The sequence below is a fragment of the Zootermopsis nevadensis genome, unplaced genomic scaffold, assembly GCF_977971745.1.
Source record: "Zootermopsis nevadensis isolate Lab colony 2312 unplaced genomic scaffold, Znev_1.0 Znev_ptg000003l, whole genome shotgun sequence".
Lineage (NCBI taxonomy): Eukaryota > Metazoa > Arthropoda > Insecta > Blattodea > Termopsidae > Zootermopsis > Zootermopsis nevadensis.
Window position 1 is genome coordinate 12,392,444 of NW_028259135.1, and position 16,408 is coordinate 12,408,851.

The 16,408-nt window shown below is 38.6% G+C and overlaps 2 protein-coding genes across 4 annotated transcripts; both read right to left on the minus strand.

The window, feature by feature from the left end:
* Positions 1-1,987: 1,987 nt before the first annotated feature.
* LOC110840153 (uncharacterized) lies at positions 1,988-13,788 on the minus strand. Its single transcript, XM_087359616.1, has 6 exons — positions 13,319-13,788; positions 12,273-12,520; positions 11,376-11,391; positions 7,318-7,379; positions 5,175-6,766; positions 1,988-3,145 (listed from the first exon to the last, which is right to left on the minus strand). The coding sequence occupies exons 1-5, from the start codon at positions 13,346-13,348 to the stop codon at positions 5,947-5,949; spliced, it is 1,176 nt and encodes a 391-aa protein (XP_087215742.1). The 5' UTR covers positions 13,349-13,788; the 3' UTR covers positions 1,988-3,145; positions 5,175-5,946.
* LOC147874986 (uncharacterized) lies at positions 7,372-10,935 on the minus strand. Of its 3 annotated transcripts, none has more exons than XM_087342548.1 (4): positions 10,915-10,935; positions 8,916-10,249; positions 8,099-8,234; positions 7,372-7,385 (listed from the first exon to the last, which is right to left on the minus strand). In XM_087342548.1, the coding sequence occupies exons 1-2, from the start codon at positions 10,932-10,934 to the stop codon at positions 9,190-9,192; spliced, it is 1,080 nt and encodes a 359-aa protein (XP_087198674.1). In that variant the 5' UTR covers position 10,935; the 3' UTR covers positions 7,372-7,385; positions 8,099-8,234; positions 8,916-9,189. The 3 variants fall into 3 exon arrangements, with proteins under 3 accessions (XP_087198674.1, XP_087198675.1, XP_087198673.1); XM_087342549.1 differs by having other exon boundaries at positions 8,099-8,299; XM_087342547.1 differs by having other exon boundaries at positions 8,099-10,249.
* Positions 13,789-16,408: the final 2,620 nt, after the last annotated feature.

The following is a 16,408-nucleotide window of genomic DNA, read 5'->3' on the forward strand; positions in this document are numbered from 1 at the left end:
GTGATTTTAAATGCGAACAATGTCACGGGTCCAGTATTTGAGATTACGAACATATTTTCAAATGTCTTTGGTTTCTGTAATACTATGTTGGCTGGATTCAACTGGCTTAGGAGAAGAATGTCTTGTGTGTTCTTCTGAACACGGTAATAGAAGAAATCAGGTTACATAAGAATCAGGGTATTTCTTTGTTATATGAACGACTATCAGCTTCCCAGTATGAACTGTGCTCGGTACAATTAGTATCAAATAATTTTACGATGATAATGAACGCTAATTAGGCAGAGATTTGAGAAAGATTTATTAGGAGGTACTCATAAAATATGCCTTGAAGAAACGATACCACAGTCGTCATTCCCCATTGTCTTTGTCGACTTTTGTCGTTTAGAATTTGCACTGAAACAATGCAGAATCATTAAGTAGTATTACTCATTTCCTGCTCGGCCTAGAAAAGATTTCAGCTTGTGAGTGACTCATCCCTACGTGCAGTAGCTACTTAGTAACTTTGTCAGGGATAATTGCCTTCCTGTCTTGTGCTAGCTTCTGCCAATACCAGCCTCCCACAGAAAGTAACTTAACGTGGGATTTGTGGTGGGCATTTTACGGGGGGGGGGGGCTCGGAATTCGAAGGATTTTTGAATTGAGAATTTTAAGAAAAATCACTAAGAAGAATATTTAGACGTAAGAAAGAGGACGTTAAAGGAGAAATGAGAAGACTGCGTGATGAAGAACTTCATAATTCTAACTGTTCGACAAACATAATTATTCATCAAATTGAGAGGATTAAATAGGTGGGACATATATAGCATGCAGTAGAGCGATGAGACATTTATGCAAAATTTAGTCTGAAATTCTGATGGAAAGAGGCCACTTGCTAGATGTAAACGCAGATAAATGTTATGAAAATAAAGGTGGGATGGGGGTGGGCTGTATTCAGCTGGCGTAGATAGGTGGCTGATTCTTGTGAACAGGAGTTTGTTTTACCCTGTATATAGCATTGAGGTTACAAATTAATCGGTCTTTTCGGATTTTCTTTTATTTGTACCCAGGACTATTGTACGTACAATGGGCTGTGTATGACTTGGTGGCCACAGTTTGTACATCATTAATATAACTAACAAACTAGATGGCTTACAGAACCCGAAGGTTCATCACCGAACTCAACAATGTCATCAATGAGTTCGTCCTGGTAATTTTTACGTAATAATGCTGTTTTTAACGTTAAAAATTTGTTAGCCTCACGCCCAACCCCCAATCCTGAGGACCACCCCTCGTCAGCTGTCCGCGACTGCCTATTCAATATGTGTATTCTCAGCTAACCTCCACAACTGGGGGCTGTTCCTCGATTCGCAACTTGAGGACGCCCCATGCCTTGGTGACAGGGACCCACCAAACATAGACATCAGTGGTATAATACTTTAAAACAATTTTATATGGCACAACAAATTTTCGCGAATTTGTTTTCAATTGTTTCCCCCGTGACTTCGATTCACATTGTCGCATACCAGAAACATTTTAGTAATTTCTGTTTTAATTGGGGAAGGGAGGCGTCACATTGAATAGAACCGCAGTGTCCTAGTAGTTCACAACTACGCCGAGAGAGGACACACATATCACTACATTTATCGCCATCTGTGATCAAATACAAAGTTAGATTCAACATTTCAAAGGAAAACATCTGAGGGTGTGGTATCCCTTTTCCGATAGACGTCACAGCGTGGGTTTCTGTCTTTATTAATGTATTTGAACATGTGATGAATTAACCTAAAATCAAGTCAATGGTGGAAAATCGCGTAACAATCAGCAAGTAGCCAGTCTCATCGAGCGTAACTCTGTTTTGAACGTTACTTAAAAATCCAAAAGAACCAGACAAGAAATAATTACTATATCCACTGCATTTTAACACTTAGGTAAAACTGTCCTTGTGTGAAATCACCGCGTCATGACGTATGGAGGGAGTAGGTAGTGAAATAACAGTACCCTCTTCTCATCGCTTTGTAAATTAAATTCTTTATTAGGCGATTTCACAATTACAAATCAAATTATTCTGAACGTCCCTCTTTAAAGATAATTACGATATTAGTTGTCTCGGAAGATTGCTTGTCATAAACTAGTAATGAATCATTTGCCTGTATTTCTTTCTGAATAAGACAGACAAGTATCTTCGGTTGTATTTACGAATTAAAATAAATTCAAATGTTTTTATGGGAGGTTATAGTTGACAGAGAAAAATTAGGAAGAACTTTTAACAAAGACTGGTTTCTTCCTACTTTCTGCAGAATGCTTACCATATTCATAATAATAGTCCTCATTTCGCATAACGTCGTCATATGTAAATCTTTTTTCTCCTTTTAGACGCCATTTTGATAATTTCTTCCACAAACAAAAACCGATCAGACTGCACCATAAGAAAAGCAATGCTATGGATATTCCAACAACCAATAAAATCATTTCAAGTTCAGTTTCTTTCTTTTCCGATGTCAATTCCGCGTTGCTTTTGCTCAGATTTTTCAGTAGCGGCAAATCTTTGCATCTTTCGGTAGGTCCGAGCACCGTCCATGGCAAACCTGAATAAAGAAAAGGTTCATTGCACGTTGCCCCAGTGTAAATTTGCCGTAAGTTACACCACATCATTGTGAATCTGAGATCGCAGTCACAGATGAACGGATTATAGATTAAATTAAGCATTTTGAGGTCAAGAAGTGACCCCAATACTTGAGCATCGATTACAGTGAGCTTATTGTGAGACAGTTCGAGTTCTTTGAGACGAATCTGGTACATGAAGAGACGTGGATCGGTAAGAAAGACTAATCTGTTATAACTCAAATCCAGGATTTCTAACCCGTGTAAATTTGAGAACAAACTGTAATGAAGTGTTTCCAGCGAGTTCTTTCTGATGATGAGAGTCCTCAGGCGGGTCACCTGATGGAATACGCCGACACCCAAAGCGATGAGCCCGCTGTTTTTAAGATCAAGGCAGACGAGTGCCGATAAGTTGACTGGATACTGGTTTGGGTGCAGGGTACCCAAATTCACGTTGTTGAGTTGTACTCCGACACCGAATTCTGACTCACATGGATTCGGATGGTCGATGGCAGTGCACATGCTCATTGCACACAGACAGAGTAACCACTTTGTCTTCATGACGCTGCAATACAAGCACAGTTCGAGGTCAGTGAGTGCGGAGTACGCAAATTCGCGGTGTTGCGTTCTACTCCGACACCGAATTCTGACTTAAATCGTTCGCCATTGCCCGCGAAGCGTTTACGAAGTACCGAATAAGACAACATCACACTGACTGGTAACAAAATTTCGGGTGGATGCATGCCTTCGAGAAGATGGTGGACATATTAAGTTCTTCGTAAACATACAGGCACTACGAAATAACTAACTAACTCGTTTGTCTTCTTAAATTCATTTCACTAAAGCCTAGAAACGGTCGTAGTTAGGGTCGCGTTTTAAACGGAACACCTCTAAAGTTACGATCTGATAACTATGTTCGATTGTCTTACAGTATTCCCGTAACAAAATATATAAAAATGCATATAAGCTGTGCGTCGATACAGCAACATCGTTTGAAAACTGTAAATTATATAAATCTTAAAAACAAATTTCTGTAAATTTGATTAAAACCGCACATACCCATATTTTCAGCGTTAGTTGTTACTTGTGTATTGGTATATTATCTATTAGTATTAAAAAATCATCCTTTATTATGTACAGTATGGAAATTATTTACCTACGTCTGTAGCTAATATTCTAAACTATTTTCCGTCAAATACTCAAAAGAAAAGGTTATAATTTTTCGAACATGCTACCCTGATCCGTATCCATGAAATAAATTGTTCAAATTCAGATCAACGTGCTTATTAAAATATTATTTTTCTTTTGAATTTGCTATAACCAGAATTCATAAAATTCACTGAAAATTATACGTAACTTACACAAACCACCTTAAGTAGCCGCAGAGCCAGACGAAAGCAAACCGTCCTTTCACTGTTCAAAGGTGAAACACAAGTGGTCATTTTTTTTAATCCGTCTTTATCTTATCGTATTTTGCACTTCCCATATTTGCCTTAAAAATTTCACATGGAATCACGGAAACAGATCGAACATGACTGCCTCTCGCTTCCTGTGCAGTCAAACACTCCCATTTATTCCTCGGCCGATAAGACAGAAGGTGACATTGGATCATAGTTTGATGCTCCTTCATTGCATAAATTTACAATCTGTGTAGCTACTTCACGATAGTACAGTGTTAATGATTGTATTTTTTTTTTTCGCAACGCGGGTTCGAAAATCTTCGAGCAAGATACTCGCAAGTCGTGATGCGCCTCCTTCCAGATACAAAAACTTTTCAAAAATGACCTTCGAATCACTGGTAATACCGTTCGTTTTTTGTCAGATATCGAAATCGCTTTTGAAAGATTTTCACTTTCTGATACAGCACCCGTGGTTTAATTGTAATATATATGCAAGGAGAATGGCCGTATTCTGGCCGGTTTTCTCCGCAAAAAGGTTTTCCTGAAAGATAAATTTTCTTGTTCACTCCGGTGAATCAGCGACTTCATCATGTGTTTATGATCTGACAGTTAGGCGATTTCTGCATCGGAGGGAAAACAGAACACAACAATATCGACGCTTGTCAAAATGTTTTTACAATGGCAACTATTGATTTATGTACCCAAGTGCAATGTCCAGACGTTTTCTGAAAGGAGATTGGTTAAAATTGTAATTGTTACTTGAACAAGTGAGTGCTTCAGAAAACAGGGGCTTTCAGAGAGACGCAGATACGAACATAAAGCTAAATAATGTTTCAACATTTACGCGTTAACTCAGGAAAGTCCAAACAAACAGAATGACGGGCAATAATCATAGAAAAGACGGCAGACATCAGTACCGAACGTTGTGATCGACTGGCTAACTTGCCTGCATCGTAGATCAGATATCCTGAGTTTAAATCTCGGTACGGGGACTGGCTATCCTAACTGAGGTTAATCGTGATTTTCCTCAGTCGCGGAGGGCAAAGTCCTTTTCTAACATGTTCCATCTACTTTAATAGTCAATAATTCAGCATTTTTGCCCAGTGAGCCTCAGAGTAAACAGTTATTATTTACGTGGTATATATAGTTACCACTGTGTTCATAAAGTTAACTACCATTACGAATTCAACTGACCTGAAGATTAACTCTGCGCTGGCTGGTTGCAGCTCAGAAGGTAAACTGCCAAATTTCGGCGTTCCTGAGCAGAGTACACACGAACTAAAAATTGTTCTCGGTGCCACAAAATCCCGTGTTGTGAGCTGGCACCTACCTTTAAATTCCGGTCCTCATTCTGCGTCACTGTAGAGCCAAGTTGACAGTTGAAAATAAATCGATTCCTGGGAAATCGACTCTGATTTAATCTTTATCTTTATCTCTGTATGAGACGCATTTACCTTTTTTTCATTGGTGTAGGAGTGTGTATACATATAAGCGGTTGCTAATTTCAGAATGGTCTTGATTTTGTAGTGCGTTCTTCGCGGATTTACAGAAATAGTTAAAACTGAATAGTGTTATGTAAACATAGCGTAAACGGGACATTAAATAATCTAAATTTTTCTGTTATTCTAGTATTTCTTTTATTTTACAAGTTCTTTTCATCATGCTGTAAATATTTGTAAGATTTGAGTTTTTCACAGCTGTGAGTATGAAGATTTCTGTCTTCTGGGTTGTTGCGCCGTGTAGTCTGGTCGATGTTAACCAACGTTTCAGAGGTCATACTGCCTCCGTCATCAGGACGATTCATCTGAAACGTTGGTAAACATCGACCAGACTTCACAGCGCAACAACCCAGAAGACAAAAATCTTGTATTTTTTTGTTTTGTTCAACTGGAGGTACATTCTTGCTGTATTCTTGTCCATGGCGTAGTCTACAGCAGAAAGCAATTCTGCTCGAGTGTACAACATACTAACCATCTTCAGTTTGTCTAAGATTGCTGTAGATTTCATTGTCACGATTTGGTGTTCTGTGAAATTTCCTACAGCAAAATACTGACACTAGCACACAGACGCACACCAGCAGAACTGAAACACACGCACCGCTGAACAAGAAAGTCTTGTCGCTGAGTTTGGCAAGGGACGCAGACTGGCCGGTCCTCTTAGGCATGTAGGATGCTGTGCAGTTTTGAAATTCTAGCACTGTCCACGGCGATTCTGTATAAATTACTGGCAAGTGACAAGAGGCATTGGTTTCTAGAAGTCTGTGTTGGCACCACAGAAACGTCGGATACAGCTGGCAGTCGCAAACAAACCGATTGTTAGACAAATCCAGGATCTTGAGAGATCTACTTAATGGCGATAATACCTTCGTGTCGAGTACGGTGAGTCGATTATTAGCCAGTAACAGATGCACTAGTCTCTTCTGGTTCTTAAACAATCGATCTTCAAGATTGCTAAGCCTGTTGTTTCTCAAATCCAGATGCATTAGATTCTTCAGTTTGGAAAAGAGGCGGTAATCCAGACTCTCCAAAAAGTTGTTACTCAAATACAGAGACTTGAGGTTGGTCATCTGGTCGAAAACGTTTCCTTCCAGATACGCGAGGCTTGTGTTTCTTAGACTTATGTCGCTGAATGTCGTGTATTCTTGTGTATACGGGCGTGCCTTGAGACTTCCCAGACAGACGCTGCTGCAGTCTAAACTGAATCTCAGGTACCGTTTGCAGGAGTAGAAGGAATTGTCTGATGCTGAGCGCACAAGGACGATCCATAACCAAGTTAACTCCATGGCCCTGTAACAGAATGGTTAAGGCTTTGACCGGGATGTTAAATCTTATGTGGTACCGCCTGATTTGACTTCTAATGGTTAAGTGAAGTGTTTTCTTCGCGGTACGGTCTGGATTCGTAAATATTATGAAGACGAGCTTCGGCTTCAAAGGGTTAACCAGCTGATTTTCGTAATGGTGAGGTGTAGTGTTTTCTTCGCGGTACGGACTGAATTCATAAATAATATTCAGACGATCTTCGGCTTCAAAGGGTTAAACTGAGCCTGCTTCGACGGTTCATAGTTTCATTAATTGAAATTTGAATGTGGTCAGGAGACTTGCTGGGAAGGAAAAAATTGTTTTTTTTTTTTGTCTAATCCGGCTCATCGGACTCTACTAAAGTGAAATTTCTGTGATTTTTTTACAGTTCAAAACACAGTGTAAACTATGTTCCGCCTGCTTTAATAATAAATAAACTTTATATCTACGATAGTTTGTCATGAACTGCAGAAAATCTTTCCCCTCATAAGAGGATATTATACTGTACCGCTTATTATCAAACCCTGAAAAATACTTGCCTTTTCCATTTGGGTATTCGAGAAAAGACGAAACCGCGTACTCTGAGATCCATAATCGAAGACTAAATCTGAAATGAAGCAAACACAAAATTATAAGTGCAGTCAACACAGTAAACAGACAATATTTGAACCTTAGAGTGACGTAGTAGTGAATATTGCTCGTAAGTCAGGTGACATGTTCAGGCTAGATAGATAATATGTATCGAACACGTAAGGCAATAATAGAAACAAAGTTTTTGTGAGGAAATCTATCGGAAGGTGGAGACAGTACTGACGTAATTTAGAGATGAGAGATGGATTGATCTGGATTACAGGATTTTGTTTCAGCGGTGTTGAACCAGACTCAGTCATAAGGTAGTATATTTGCGTCATATTGTGAATTAGGTTAATATTTTAATATTTTCCGTCAAATCACAATTTTAATAAGATAATAAAATATAAAATATTTAAAATATCATTCGATGCGGAACGTGAAATGATATTTTAAATATTTTATATTTTATTATCTTATTAAAATTGTGATTTGACGGAAAATATTAAAATATTAAAAAAATATTAAATACAGACTCAGTCAGTTAATGTTTCTTCACCATTTACGACGAATTAGTAATTGCGGCATGTATACAAATAATTTCAAAATTACTGCGCACCAGTGTGGACAGCTTAACGTATTTCCGTGTGATTCAAACAACAAATTTTAAAATACTGACAATACAGTGTCTATTCAAATTTTAATATGGATAACTTGTACGTTATGAGAATTGAGTAATATCTTACTTACAAATTTTTACTTCATAGTGTATCTGCAGCCTTCAGAGTGATACGCCTTGTCAGTAACCGCAATTTCTATGGTTTGTCGTCTCACAGATTCCACATCCCAGCAGCCATTTTAAAATATGTTGACGTCAAAGGATTTCCTACCGCACAGTAAACATTAACCGCCATTAGACTTCTTTTCCGTTTCTTGATTTTGTGTCGGTCTCTGGATTCACAGTTGTCGGAGATTGAGTTGAAACATTCACATCTAACACTAAGTCCAAATCACTGATAATTCAGTTCTTTAACTGAGATTTGAATCCATTTCCATGCTGTATACATGCGATACGTACATACACCGAAGTCAACAAGTCGTTTAACTATGTTTGTTCAGAAAACTATAATTCGAAAAATGAGAAACTCCATCGACAATAATTTTTCTTAGAAGCTGATAGTTACTCGACTAAGAATGAACTCGAGGCTTCATTACCGTGTACACAAGAGCCCGCCAGTGGACCCTACTCAGAGCAGGATATATTCAGACCTTGTCCTGACACCTTATTTAAAATCCATTTTAATATTATTCTCCCATATAGTCTCTCAAGTAATCTTATCTTTTTTATGTTCTCCAATAAAATTTTATAAGCATTTTTTTCTCTCTCTAACCTGGCGGTTTTTTGGTTCTTCCAACTTGTCGTATTTATTTTGATTATTCTAATAAAAGTTTAGCATACCAAAGGAAACTTGTAAATAATAATTTCATTCAGATATATTGAAATGCGATATTAAACCTAACCCCAGTTGTGTAATTGCAAAGATTAGTTTCTGAAAAATTATGTTACCAATTTGTTGTGGATGCCAGCTGAACTAATCGTTCGCTTGGATGTACAGACTGTTTCTGTGGGATATTTGAGTATCCACTGACACTTCCGAATTACGCGGGCGTTTCCCAGGCAATGAATTCTCTTTAGCTGTCCTCAGAGCGGTAGTCGGCGCCGGACCACATGGTGCATAGTAGTACTTTTCTGAATAATTTACTTATCTGTAACTGTTCTTTGTTGATAGTTTCATCGGATGACGGGCGAGTAATATTTTTCATTATACTGATTACTGTTTTCATAATAAACACTCACAATGAAGAAAATTGCCCGTGTCTTTGAATTTCCTCCAGCAGTACAATGAAGCAAAGACGATAAGACACATCGCTAAAATTCCTACGAACACGTAAACAAGCATCATCGATACTGATAGCCCACTAAACCATTCGGTTGTTGTCGGTTTTTCAGTACTTATTTCTGTTGTCGATTCTTTAGTACTTATTTCTGTTGTCGGTTTTTCATTATTTAATTCTATTGTCGGTTCTCCATTAATTAAATCTATATTCGGTTCTTCACTAATCAATTCTTTTATGGGTTCTTCATTAATTAATTCTATGATAGCTTCCTCACTACCTAGTTTTGTTACCGATTCTGGATCGAATATTTCTGTTACTGGTATATAATCATCTTCATTTACTTCATTTGTGTCTTTTTCTGCACAATTTGCGAGATAATTAAGCACGTACCATGGGGATCCTTTTTGTTTAAGGGGATATAGACATTTGGCATTTGTTCTCAGCTTTCTATCTTGGCACCACATCATTGTGAGACGTAGGTGACAATTGCAAATAAATGGATTTTCTGTCAAATCCAAGACACGTAGGGACTTAAGTGGTGCTAACACGTCAGAATAAACAGTTCTGACGTGGTTCTTTTGTAGCCGAAGTGTCCAAAGATTTCCTTGTGATACGAAAATCCGGTAATCAAACAAAGATTTCAGTTTGTTGTTTGAAAGATCCAGCCTTCTTAATTTTGTCAGCCCTCTGAACAGGTTGGGATCTAAAATCTCGAGTGCGTTGCTACTCATGTTGAGGATTAGCAAGTTTGGTACGGCGGAGAACGAGTCGCCTTCAAGATTCTTAAGCCCTGTGTTCACAAGCAGAAGAAACTGAATATTCGTGGGCGTATCTAACATTTTACTGATCTTCAAGGAGCCCAGATTAACGTTGGTACAATCAAGTGATTTCCTCTTAATATCGTATTTGCAACTTCTTGTGAACGTAGGTACGCAGGCAGATGCGATCTCCAATGCTTGGAAAAGCATTAAACATTTCCACCACCATGTACAATACATGGTCCTGAAAGAGAGAAACATTTTTATGTAAGTTCATAATTGTTAGTCATTTGACAACACTATATCAGCTCACTAAATTAAGTAATGTAAAATAATATGAACGGTAAGTCGGAGTTATAGCCTAACCGAAATTGTCCGAAAATTCTTGATCACGTTTCTAACCGTTTTTTATTTCCAAAATACAAATCTCACACGTCGTAAATAAACATTAGGACAGTTTTATCAACATAATTATAAAATTAGAGATTAGCATGATGCCTCCATTATCAGGGCGGTAAGCATCTCTTAAACGTCCGTAAGATTATACCAGAGTACATGGCCCATTAGCCCAGAAGACAGCCATCTTTTTTGTGGTAAATATAATGTAATTCTGACGCTTAAAAACACTTGAGCTTTGTCTTGGTTACAGAGGCCTTTCAGTGCTGCTGCACGGATTTCAAATTATTATTCAACTTATCCAGGAAACGGACAGAAGAAAAGTGATTCAAGATTTCCTAGTTTTTTTTTTGTTTTATTTCGTGTGAACAGTAGCTCCAATAATAATTACTGATTTATTTCAAAACTGCGGAGCGATTTAATTCATTCCCTTATCCCCGAGACGACCTCGTGACTCCACTAACAGCTAACCAGGACCCACTTAAACATTACCTCTCTCCGGATTATAGTTACCTAAATAATAATGGCCCCATTCCTGAGCAAAAAAATTAAAGGTGATAGTGAGGAAGTGTACGGGTGCAGCTGTCAGCATTTATTCATAATACCCTGTGTATATGAAGCAGATAGTAAGTACTCGGAATTGTAATGTGTGTTATTGAAAAGAAATGTTCGGCTCCTAGAAAAATACAGTAAAGTAAAGCAAAGCTGTCCCGCTATACGCCATGTAGGCGCTTGGGGTGAGAGGAGGTATAGCTCCTCTCTTCCTTGACCTCGGCACTAGATGGGGGTGAGTGGTCAGCATCACGCCCCGGCCGGCTTTACCCCCGGGAAAGGACTCCGGTACCCATTGTAGAGGAGGCTGGGTGGGCCCCAGAGCCGGTCTGGACGCAGAGGCTAGAGGAAAAAAAAATCCTCTGCCCCCGTCGGGGATCGAACCCCGGTCGTCCAGCCCGTAGCTTAGTCACTATACTGACTGAGTTATCCCGGCTCCTAGAAAAATACAGTACAAGGCATTAATATAAAAAGATACGGTGAAGGCTATTTGAAAATACGGGTATGAGAACATTTTATCATAGTTATGTTTAATACTTCTGACCTCTTACACATGACACATGATTAATGCTTTAAAATCCTGGATACATTTACCATAAAGTATCGTATACACATGGAAAGAATAAATTATTGCTGATTCCGAAACTCGACTTCACAGCCACTTCAGCATGTAATTCACAGTCTTGTCTCCTCCATATCTGTTTCCGAAGAATCGAAATGCATCATTTCCACATAGATTCATTCTGTAACAGGCAATCTGGTTGCAAGGAAGGGGGAAATGAGCTTTGACCAGATGGATCATCATTCTCACTGTACTCTCTTAATCCCTCTTCGAATTCCACCGAGTACATACTTTCACCGCGATCAGTAATTTTCACTTTCCTCCAATAATATATTAATGCAATCAAACAGACTGCAAAAACAATAGCCGCGTAGGGAGACACAATTAACGCTGTCATGGACATTCCGCCCGTAATTGGCGATGCATCATTTACTTCTGTTGTTAACAGTTCGCCTTTCTCTTTAGTCGTTGTTATTTCAAAAATTCCTTCTCTTCCGTTCAACTTGCAGCCGTAATCTCAGTCGTATTCGCTTTGTCACATTCCCCATGTGATGTCAAAACTGACCATGGGGAGTCAGTGAATGCATTTGGATTTTCCCACGTGGCATTTGCATCCAGATTTATTTCCATGCACCAGAGCATTGTCTGGCGAAGCGGATTATCCGACAATTTGATCACACGTATAGATTTCAATGGAGTTACCACAACTAAGTCTAAACTTACTAGTCTGTTGTACCCCAGCAGAAGAGTCTAAAGCCTGCTCTGTGATTCAAACAGTCGTGCATCTTGTAAATAGTTCAACTTGTTGTTTGTCAAATTGAGATGCAAGAGTTTGGTCATATTCTTGAATAACCGGTGATCCAAAGTCTCGAGAAAATTGTTGTTTATGTCAAGGAACCACAGTTTTGCCTCTGAACTGAACACGTTGGCTTCTAGCGTCGTGATGCCCGCACTTTTAAGGTGAAGACGCCGAACTTTCAGAGAATCGACTGAGGGATCTTGTGACTTGGCAGAGACCGTTTATTAATATTTGAGCAGTTTACAGTTTAGGCCAGCAGCCCCCCCACACAAAAAAGCTATAATCATGGCTCATTTCCACAACCGCGTGGGAGTCATGACCCTGTAATATAATTTCGGGTAAAAATGCAAAGACATTTTGCACTGGTTCATCCACGTGCTACCTTTAAATCTAAAGCCCCGTTAGGGATTAATTTCCGGTAATACGGTAAAAGGATTTATGTCTAATAAACTTACAAGAGAAGTAGAGCTATCATTACTATTTGATATAACCTATAATTCTTAATACTTTAAATGCAGCAAGACTGTCATTTCGGACCTAATTTTGTATGTAACTTGTGTAATAAAATCAACAAACCTGATGTGACAATATTCCGAAATTTATTTTTCATTTCCTGAATTGTTAGTACTTACAACCCTTCACCCTGGCACAGGCTGTCCAATGCAAAACATTCAACATACATTTGACAATTTATATTCACTTAAACTTCTTAAGTCTTATAACTAACATTACAGTTATAGTCCGCGACCTTAATCTTGAGACTTGCGGGGTGTGGAAGTGGGGTGAAGGGGGGAAAGACAGCGTCTGCCTTTAACGCTTCGGACTTCCTGCATTCCTTGCAAGTCTCAAGATTACAGTCGTGGACTGTAATTACTTACGTGACTCTTCTTAACTTAACCTTTTGAAGCCAGAACTCACCTAAACAAAACGAGTGATGTAATCAATTACGGAATTAACAGTTTCCACGTGCGTTCTTTCTACTTTTGCATTTTATAAAATTTTACCTCATTATTCACAAAAGAAACTAGAGCCATACAATCCAATGCACGTTCTGTTCATCATGATTATTAAAACACATTCACATGGTTTGAAACGTAGTTTCCTTTCTTCTCTGCTTGTTCACTTGTTTATTAGATTAGAGCGTAGTTTCAAATAAAACGCCTTGATTTTTGACGTAAATACGTCTGTATTGAAGGGTCATTCGGCAAAAAAGTGTAACGAAAAAGTGTAACAAGTGTTCCTAGGGAACGTCGTGTTTACTCGGCATTGTTATGTTACCTAGGAAACGTCATCTGTTTACTCGGCATTGTTGTTACCTAGGAAACGTTACATTACATTACATTACTTTACATTACATTCAGCTACCACAGACCCATCTTAAGCGTAACTAATTCAAGTTAAATAAGCAAAGTCTTAATCAAACTTATCTCAAATGTAAAGCATGTATAAAGGAAATATTTAGAATAAAGCCAATATATAAACTTCCTTTCCGTATAGACGTATTTACGTCTAATTCTCCGGAACCGTGGTTCCACTGACAACTTTTTCCTTATTCATGTTACAAACTGATAATTTACGATAAGTGTCGAAATGTCTTTTAAACTGGTAATTTTAAAGAAAACTTTTCAACTAAAAAACGTCTTTTGTGTCATATAAACTATTAGAAATTTTAAGTTTACAAATCATGTGTTGTTAATATTTAATAAAGTTTCCTCAGATCCACAGGACTGGTGCACAATGGCAGTTTTTTATATGGTAGTGTACTGGGCTCGTCATGGGATCGAGTCCTGGTAGAGTCAGTTTCCTTTTATTGTTTTGTGCTGTGCGTGATGTTCTTTTGGATCATACAAAGAATCGATGTCCGAAAGTTGTGTATCACTGGAAGATATATGACCCTGGATCGTTGTTTGACCCCAATATCAAAAGTGACTCTAGTGTTCACTATTTCGCCCATCCGCCATGTTGATATTACACATTGTAGGAAACTAAACGTTACAAGTACAGGTTAGTCTTCGATGACATAATGTCCATAAAAATATAATCAATTTAAATCATTCCTTCCTTATGAAAACAACACGTTTCAATTAGAAAGGTATACTGGTTAATCCTGCTTAGGGAAATACGAGCTGTTGACTGTGCGAATCGTATTTATTATTATTATTATTATTATTTATTATTAACTGCAAATGGGTTTATACCCGGTGGCAGTGGTCCTACAATAAGACACAACAAAACAATAAGACACAACAAAATAAAACAACTCATGATTACAAAAGCATAAGGCAGCACAACAGATAACCTAAAGTAGATAATTTAAAAATTAATACCAACTAGACATAGGGCAGTAACAGTAATGAATTACATACGTCATGAACTGATGCACTCACATTTCATCAGGACCTTCTCTTCACATCACTTCAGTATACTTATGAAGCCTTCCCATCCTCACCCCGATTTACCCCCCTTCACTTCACCTCATTTTTCACTTTTCTAACCTTCTTCCTAAAAGCACTTGGTTTACAGGAGAGAGTCCCTAAAACATCCGAAGGTAGCTGGTTCCAGAGTTGGATGAAATCTTGTAATAGATTTAATGGGGAAAATGCAGAATTTTGAATGTTAAAGCGTGCGGTCGATATAGTTTTCGCAGGGTTTTAAAAAATTAAAGTGGCAAAATACGACAGTAATTAAACTTTATACTGTTCAACGTTGTATGACCCTATTATGTTATTTTCGTCCTTAGTGAAATCAAAGACGTAAAATAGTTACAAACGTTAGACTTTATACTTACTGTGTGTATAGCCTGGTCCCAAATATTTTGTCTTCCCGTCTTATTTCTAAGAGCCTGAAAATTAAAGTTTACAAAACAATAATTTTGCCTGTTGTTTTGTATGGGTGAGAAACATGGTCTCTCACTCAGAGGGAGGAACACAGATTGCAGGTGTTTGAGGAGGATATTTGGGCCTAAGAGAGAAGACGATGGGGAGTGGAGAAAACTGCATAATGATGAGCTTAAAAATCTGTACTCCTCCCCCAATATTGTCAGGGTGATTAAGTCGAGAAGAATGAGATGGGCGGGACATGTAGCGCGCATGGATGGGGCAAGAGGTGTGCACCGGGTACTGGTTGGGAAGCCTGAGGGGAAGAGACCGCTGGGGAGACCTAGACGTAGATGGGAGGATAATCTCAGGCGGGATCTATGAGAGATAGGAGTTGAAGGAGACAGGGTCCGGTGGAGGGCTTTGGTTAATTCGGTGATGAACTCTCGGGTTCCGTAAGCCATCTAGTTAGTTAGTTAGTGTATAGCCTGCGATTGTTCAGTCCTAGTCAGCGCACATTACAACTGTTATTATCATTTCGACACCGCAAATCCCGTGTCACTCTTCTAGAGAATGTCGCAAACAGGATTTCCTGCCTTATGCTACGTTTAAACTGCGAGAGTTTGTAGAATATAGTTAGGGACCATACTCAGGTACCTACCTGCGTGTAAACAGTCGCGAGAGCAGGTATTTTCATTAGTCTAAAGTCTAAATAGAGAAAAGAGAGAGAAGAGAGCTGCGATCGGCTCTCGTCGTGTAAACCCTACAGCGATAGAGCCCGTGACCACTCTAAACTCTAAATTGAGCTGCTCTACGAAGTTCAACACAGCTGAACTTTTATTCAATCTCGCGAGAGCATAAATGCAGGACGCAAAGAGAACAAAGAAGATGTGGACTACCGAAGAAACGAAACTGATGTTTGAGTACTAATCCACAATGTCTGTGTCTGACATAAATGCACACCTCAAGACCAAGAAACCTCCGAAAAGGAGGCGGCGAAAACCTACAACCGGGTTGTAGAGCCAAGAAACAACAACAAACTGTGATAACAAAATGACTTATGAGGAAAGTCAGGAATAAATAATAATAATATTGCAGGCGATTGAGGTGCTGTCATCTGGTGGCCATAGTTGTATCTTTTTTTTTAGAATGTATCCACAGATTATATCTCAAGAACAACCGATGATATCGAAATATCTTAATAATGCGTATGAAATGTGTATATTGGATTATTTTCAAAGGTTTTCAATTGCACAAAAGTATCTTGTGTACGACGCA